This window comes from Thalia democratica, chromosome 1, assembly GCF_965202585.1.
Source record: "Thalia democratica chromosome 1, ktThaDemo2.hap1.1, whole genome shotgun sequence".
NCBI classification, from domain to species: Eukaryota; Metazoa; Chordata; class Thaliacea; order Salpida; family Salpidae; genus Thalia; species Thalia democratica.
Window position 1 is genome coordinate 50,423,379 of NC_139165.1, and position 7,282 is coordinate 50,430,660.

General features: G+C 25.4%; 1 protein-coding gene across 1 annotated transcript; it reads left to right on the forward strand.

Annotated features, from left to right (window-relative positions):
• The first annotated feature begins 310 nt into the window (after positions 1-310).
• Positions 311-6,992, forward strand: LOC145837217 (sialin-like). Its single transcript, XM_082945002.1, has 7 exons — positions 311-314; positions 960-1,153; positions 3,856-4,014; positions 4,303-4,435; positions 5,231-5,384; positions 5,477-5,570; positions 6,828-6,992. The coding sequence occupies exons 1-7, from the start codon at positions 311-313 to the stop codon at positions 6,990-6,992; spliced, it is 903 nt and encodes a 300-aa protein (XP_082801128.1).
• Positions 6,993-7,282: the final 290 nt, after the last annotated feature.

The following is a 7,282-nucleotide window of genomic DNA, read 5'->3' on the forward strand; positions in this document are numbered from 1 at the left end:
CCGGAATAATGTATTTAGTAACCTAACTAGTAATCGAAATTTACAAAATACTATCACATCATAAAGAAATAAAGTTTCAACTTAAAACTAGGTTAAGCATTTTTAAAGTAGTTTACGGATCTTGTATTGATATATCCATCCAGGGACGTAGCTAGCTCAAAAAAGTTAAGAATCTGAAAAAAAAAATCAAGAATAACGTGTGATGACGTCATAACGGGAATAGAGTAGTTTTAACTACCTTTAATTTTATATGAAATGAAAGTGTGCAGTTTACTTAAAAATTTAAAAATAAATTGAATGTTGAAGTATAATGAGTAACTGAATACAAGGCAATTTGTACTGCTCTTGACACCCTACAATTCTTTATGTGTTGAGACTTTTATGAACCTATAAAACCTTTAACTTAAAATAAAAATAATTATTAAGAATTTAATTTTAATAGTATTACTAATAGTCCTAAAATATATAAACTTGAAAACAGTTTCCCCAATTCAGAAATCATTTGCAAAAATTGTAGCTTTATTAGATAAAAATCATAAATTTTAGGAGTTGAATAAAAAATCAAAAACCAAGTACTGAAGGTAAATTAAATTTTTGCTATTGATAAAAATAAACATATTATGACTACTTTTTAATTTATCAAAATGTATTAAACATTTGCAAAAAAAAGTCTAGTTGGTTATACTATAAACAAAATTCATGAAATTTTAAACATTTTTAACGTACTATATAAACATTTAGATTTTAGAAGATAAATTAATTTTGTATTTTAAGTTATATAAGGGTAAATTAACTTTATTCAATAAAGCTATCATTAGTTGTTACAAGAAAGCTGAAAATATGAACTATTAGCTATGTTGTTAGATTTTTTGGTTCTATTAAATTATATTTTAATTAAATTTAAGTAAAAAAATTAAAAAATTAAAACTTTTTTGCTACTTAACTTCATTTAAATGCAGGAGGAAAATGGTTGTCTTCAAGGTTTTGTCTGTCTTACTTGGCTTTTTTTGGTTTCACCACCATCTACGCTCAAAGAGTGGCACTCAGCGTGGCGATACTGTCAATGGTGAACTCAACAAACCTAGTACAAGAAGGTAACAAATATACAAATAACTCGTGTTTGCAGCTAAGCATTAACAAGACAGTACAAAAGGTTTGTATGGCTTGTAACAACAAGAATACTTCTACGAATATTTTATTAACTAGTTTGAATAAATATATAAACAGTGCCGTTTAGTTTCTTATAAAAGTTTTGTTGTTGTGTATGAATGATAATAAATTACATATACTTAGTAATGTATATTTCTGTACGTTCAAATACTATTGTTTGTTTAATTTATTTGATAAACTTTACATAAGAAGTAAACTAAAAGAGTAAGTTGAGAACAGAACCTCTGAAGTTTTATTTTTTTAACATGTTAAGACTGAGTATAAAAACATTTAGATTGAGTTTTAAGTGTTAAAACTACAAATTTAGAAGGTTTTTACTTTTTAAATCAATAAAAATAGGTAACACCTTCAGTCAAAACTAAACTTCTTGATATACTACACAAATAAACTATGAAGTTTGTTTTGTAGTTAGATATAATTTTTAAAGAATGTTTAAATAACTTTTTTAAAGTTAAGTTTGATTTTTAATTTTTGTTTATATTAAAAATGATTGCAGAAATCGCCATAAAATTTATAAACTTCAAAGTGTGCTGTGCATTGTACTTTTTTTTTGCGATTCGTGTCTAAAAAAATTATTTGGTTTTTTTAATTAAAATTGTAAATCTAATTTCAATGATATAAGAAATTAAATGTTTTTTAAGAATTTTGATTATATTTTTTAGAAAATTTAATTTAAAAAATGCTAACAAGAATATTTTTTCATTATTTTTTAATTTTTTAGATGAATATAACTAAAAAAGGATATCACTGAAGCAGTAAGATTTTAACTTAAAACTTACTGCACTTTTAAGGAAAAGAAATTTTTGAATGTCTGGGTGTAAAAAGTTAATTGTAAGCTACTCTGTAATATTAAAAATGCTGTCCTGACTTGTTTTTCATAAAGTGAAAAATGTGCTGTAAGTCAATCATTTTTTCTAGCTTTAATTTTTTTTTTTGGAGATTTTATTTTTCAAAGCATCATTAATTATTTAAAAATAATAAAGTAATTTAGTTTCTAAAATAAATAATAACTAATACAGACACTTTTTTTTCACTTCACTTTAGTTGTAAAAATTGAAAAAAAAAATCTTTAAAAGTAATTGACATGTTTTGATTAGAAGGACATTGAAGGCGAGTTCAACTGGTCCAGAACCCAAGAGGGTTTGGTTTTAGGGGCTTTTTATTACGGATACATGGCGTCTCAGCTGCCAGGGGGATATCTAGCTGAAAGGCATATTTATCAAATCTTTTATGAGTATTTCACTATAGTTCTAGATTTTAGAGTTTAAAGAACTAAATATAAGTTTATTTTTTGTTTAAATTATAAATGTGATTTAAATCAAAATACTTTCAAAACTTTAATGATACAGATTTGAAAACATGAAAGTTTTTAACTTTTGTTTAAATTTTTTTTTTATAATAATGTCAATGGTTACAAATAGACTCAATAGCTTCAAGTTACTGTGTAATTAACAGAAATATACTTTACTTGTTTAATAAAGATATTGAAATTAATTTATAAAAGTCAGTTTAGTTTTAAAAAACAGCTTTTTATAATTGTACGGTCAGCGTATCAAAAACTAAAGAACTTGTATTTAGTTTGCATAGTTATTTCAAACTAAAGATCTAAAAATGTTTATATTATATTTTGTGTTGTTAGGTATGGAATGAAGGTAGTACTTGGTGTTTGAAATTTAATATCTACTGCAATGACCCTGATATCTCCTGTAGCTGCTAGAACCAGTTTCGAATTGTTTGTAGTTGTAAGAATAATACAGGGACTAGCACAAGTAATTAGAAAAAAAAAATATTTAAATAAAAAAAGTAATTTGCTTTTAACTGTATGTCCTGGGAATGACGTTAAACTCTATCCAGTCAATTTACGACTCGATAACCGAAAGGCTTTTTCTCACACCAGGTCCTAAAACCAATTATTTCGATTGCATTTTTGTCGTTCAATAAACAATATATATAACTTTGATGAAAACTTTTAACAACTAATACTTTACTAATGTATGTATATTTAAATTCAAGGGACTGTATTGGCCAGCACTGAACACAATGTGGTGTAAATGGGCCCCTTAACATGAAAGGAGCATTCTGATGAGCATTTCTTCTTCCACGGGAGCTTGTTTCGGAGTGGTCTTCTCTCAACCGATATCAGGTGTGATTTGCTCATCCAGTACTTTTGGTGGCTGGCCCTCTGTGTTTTACCTCTTTGGTGGGTCTTTTATACTTGTCAAAAATTTTGTTATAAAAGACTAAGATAGAGTCAAAAAATTAATTATTTACATTTTGTATACGTGTATACTTTTATAGGTGACGTTTATTATCTTATATGTACCTTTTTAAAACATAACTTAATCGTAGGCGTTTGTGGACTAATTTGGGGAGTTGTTGGCAAAATTTCTCTTACAACAGTCCAGACGAACACCCTAAAATTTCAAAACAAGAGCTAAAGTTAATCAAATTAACCTTACGACCAGTTAGTTTATTATACTTAGTTACATATCCAATTATTTTTTGTCATTACTTTATAAATTGAATCTTATACAAACTACTTTTGACAATTTTGTTTAATTTAAAATAACTATCTTTACTACTAATTTCGTTGTTACTATAACAATTTTATTTTTATAATACAATTTGTATTTATTGGTCTTTTGTTTAGAAATACAATATTCACTGTGACTGTCCTACAAACAGGTTACCAAAGAAAATAAAACTCATTGGAAGAAGATATTGAAGAGCGGTCCTGTTTGGGCTCTCAGTGTAGCTTATATTTCAAACGCTTGGGGTTTAGAAATGCTGTCTACTTATCTACCAGATTTCCTCAAAAATATAATCGGATTCGATATATCTCAAGTGATCTTTTTTCTGCTAAGACAATATTTTGAAACTTGTTAAAATAATATTTTGATATACTCTCTTAGTGTACAGTATTTAAAACTTCTATGTAAAACTGTTTTATTAGCTTTATAGAATTTTTTATTAATCAGCTTTACAATTGCAGTCATTAAGCAATTAACTAAACAAAGTTGTTGATATTAGTGTTTACCAACAAATTTTTAAGTCTTATACTTCTGCATTTGCGAAATGTTTTTTATATTCATTCTACACTTTTTTTATAACTTTTATTATTTTTATTTGCAGAGTGGGTTTATAGCAGCACTTCCTTATTTAGTGCAGCTTGTTCTAACTAACGTTTTCTCATACCTCGCAGATTATCTTTGTGCTAACAAAAATCTTACAATTGGTCAGACTAGAAAAATTTTCAACGCGTCTGGTATATAGTTTTGAAATGCTTTATGAATTAACATTTTTGATATAATGAGCACATAATTTTTTTCTAACAATTATTAGATAAATTCAATAGTAGTAGAAATATTTTAAACAAATTTCAAATTCCATGTAAATAAAATTTATTAGTAGTACTTGGTTAGCTAACAAAACAATAACACGTTTTTATGTGAACTATATAAAAAAAGTTTTAAAATGCTTGAGGTTTAACATTTTCGAACCAATCAATTTGTTAATGTAGCTGCTAAAAAATAAATACCAAATTAAACTAAGACTGTTTTATATATTACAGTCTTAATTTTGAAACCATTAAGAGATTACACAGGTTTTTTAATGTATGTATGTATCTATTTACTTAGTTAAATTTAAAACAAAGCAACTAGTATTAAAATAAAAATGCAAAATGAAAACATATTTTTTATTTTAATTTGATAAGTTTAATAAAAACTTTCAAAAGTTTAAAGAATAAATTAGATTTAAATTAGATACAGTATTCAATGTTTATAATCTTGGTATAGAGTAAAAATTTAATGTTGTTTTGCTAAGTACATCAGAAATCTAAAAAGAAACTTAACTAGTTTTCTTATACATCTGCAATAAATTCTACCGTTTCGTAAAATCTTTAAAATATTTGCTTTTTATATTTCACCAACGTTTCTACTTGTTTAAAGCAAAAAGAAAACTTTGAAATAAGTCATTTTAATTTATTTAAAAAACTGAAAAAATAAAAGCTGTGTTGATTTTTGATAAAATTTAATAAAAGCAAATTTATTATATAAAGGTCAAATAGGAGCAGGTGTGTTTATGATAATCACCGGATATATAGATTGCAGCCCGTCTCTTGCTGTATTCATGCTCTGCTTGGTACTTGGCACTAATTCAATGTCTTTTTCAGGGTATCGCGTCAATGCTGTTGACTTATCTTCTAGGTGGATGTTTTGTTAAATTTAATCAAATTTTTTTTTGTGAAAGTATCACTTGTGTTTTTTTTTATAAATACTGTAATGTTTTTTTTTTTATGTTTTAGGTACTGTGGTGTAGTAACTGGATTTGCTAACTCATTAGCTAATATCGGTGGATTTGTAGCTCCCACTATGGTCGGGATAATGACTGATAAAAATGTTTGTTTTTAGAATGACCTGAATATATATTATCAAATGTCTGTTAGTTTGTAAAAAACAGCATTATAAGACCTTTGTGGCCAGGACACATTTTTTATAAATCTTTACTTGATTGCGAAAATTAGCAAAAAATCTGTGACCATCCTTAAATTTTTTTAACTTTTTTTGGTTTTAGACTAAAATAACTTTTAAAAATTTAATTTGGTTACGTAGCTGAAGTTTTAGTGTTAAAAGTGTTTTAACATCAAAGGGAAAAAATACTACCATCAACTAAAAATTTAAAAATTTTAGAGTTACTTAACTTAGTTTACGAAATTTAAATATAAATATGATTTAATTTACAATAGCAAGTATTAACTCTTCTTTTAACGAAAACATTTGAGTTAACAAACTAAAACCAGTGAAAGTGATTTGTATCAAAACACTTAAAACTTTTTTATTATACTGACAATTACAAACTTTTACAAACTTAGTACAATAAATACCATACACAAATACAAACAAAACTTTCAATAAAGTTTTGTACTTTGTCATATACAAAAAGTGATTAACTAAAGTTTTTTTTACTTTAAAATGACAAAAAAAAAAGAATTGATACCAATAAATATATTATAACAATGTATATAAGTTAAGTTTTATGACTTAAACTATGAGATGAAAAAAAAACTTAAAATAAAAAGTTAGATTTATTAAGTTCGGATTAAAATTAAGCGATCTAAATGCCACATGAAAGTGTTCTAAGCATTTAATACAAAACCATGACTCGTAAATATACTAAAAAATATCATTAAACTAATTAACAAAACCGTTTAATTTTAAACAATTTATTTTTTATAACTTTCTGTATCAAAAGCTATTTAAATTGAACATCTGCAAAAAAATATTTAAATATTTCCGACAATTTTTGCAAAAGGACTATTTTAGTTTTTTAATATGTTTTATGTTTATTTTATAAAACTGCATCACTTAAAAAAATATTTGAAATTTTATACCTGTAACAAAACTACTTCAAACTATCTAAAAATTAACTTTAGCATGTTTGAAATCACAGATAAAGCGTGTGCCAACCTTTTTAAATTAACAAAAGCTTATTTTAGTTAAGATAAACTACCATTAGTATCATAGACTTTAATAGCTTTATAGATAATTTTTTTTTTAACAGAAATTAATATATATTTTTTTTAATATTTACTCAGATATACTACTGTCATAGTTAGCTATGCTGAAAGTTATAACTCAACACTGTTATTTTTGCAGAACACCAAAGAACAGTGGAAAGTTATATTTTACATTACTGCTGCAATATACGCTTTGGGGTCAATTACTTTTATTTTGTCCGGGTCTGGTAATGAACAGCATTGGAATAGAAGTAACGTTAAAACTGAACACAACAATCAAGCTTATGTTGAGGAGCCACTTTAACTACCATAAAAAATGCAAATTTTAAGCTATAATTTTTTTAGATGCATTTTTTTTTAAATTATTTTATACATTACAGAAATGGTACATGAAGTAAATTATCAATCAATTTGTTAATCATCATAAAGCAGTGAAACATGAGCTTAGAAACAATATGTTTAAAAAAAAAAGGATTTTTATCTGAGATACACCTGTGATTCTAAAAATTGATAAAGTTTTTGAGTAATTAATCTTTTATTTGGTCTACCGTAGTTCTTAAATATTGTTCTAAACTTTATCTTTTTTTTCCAACG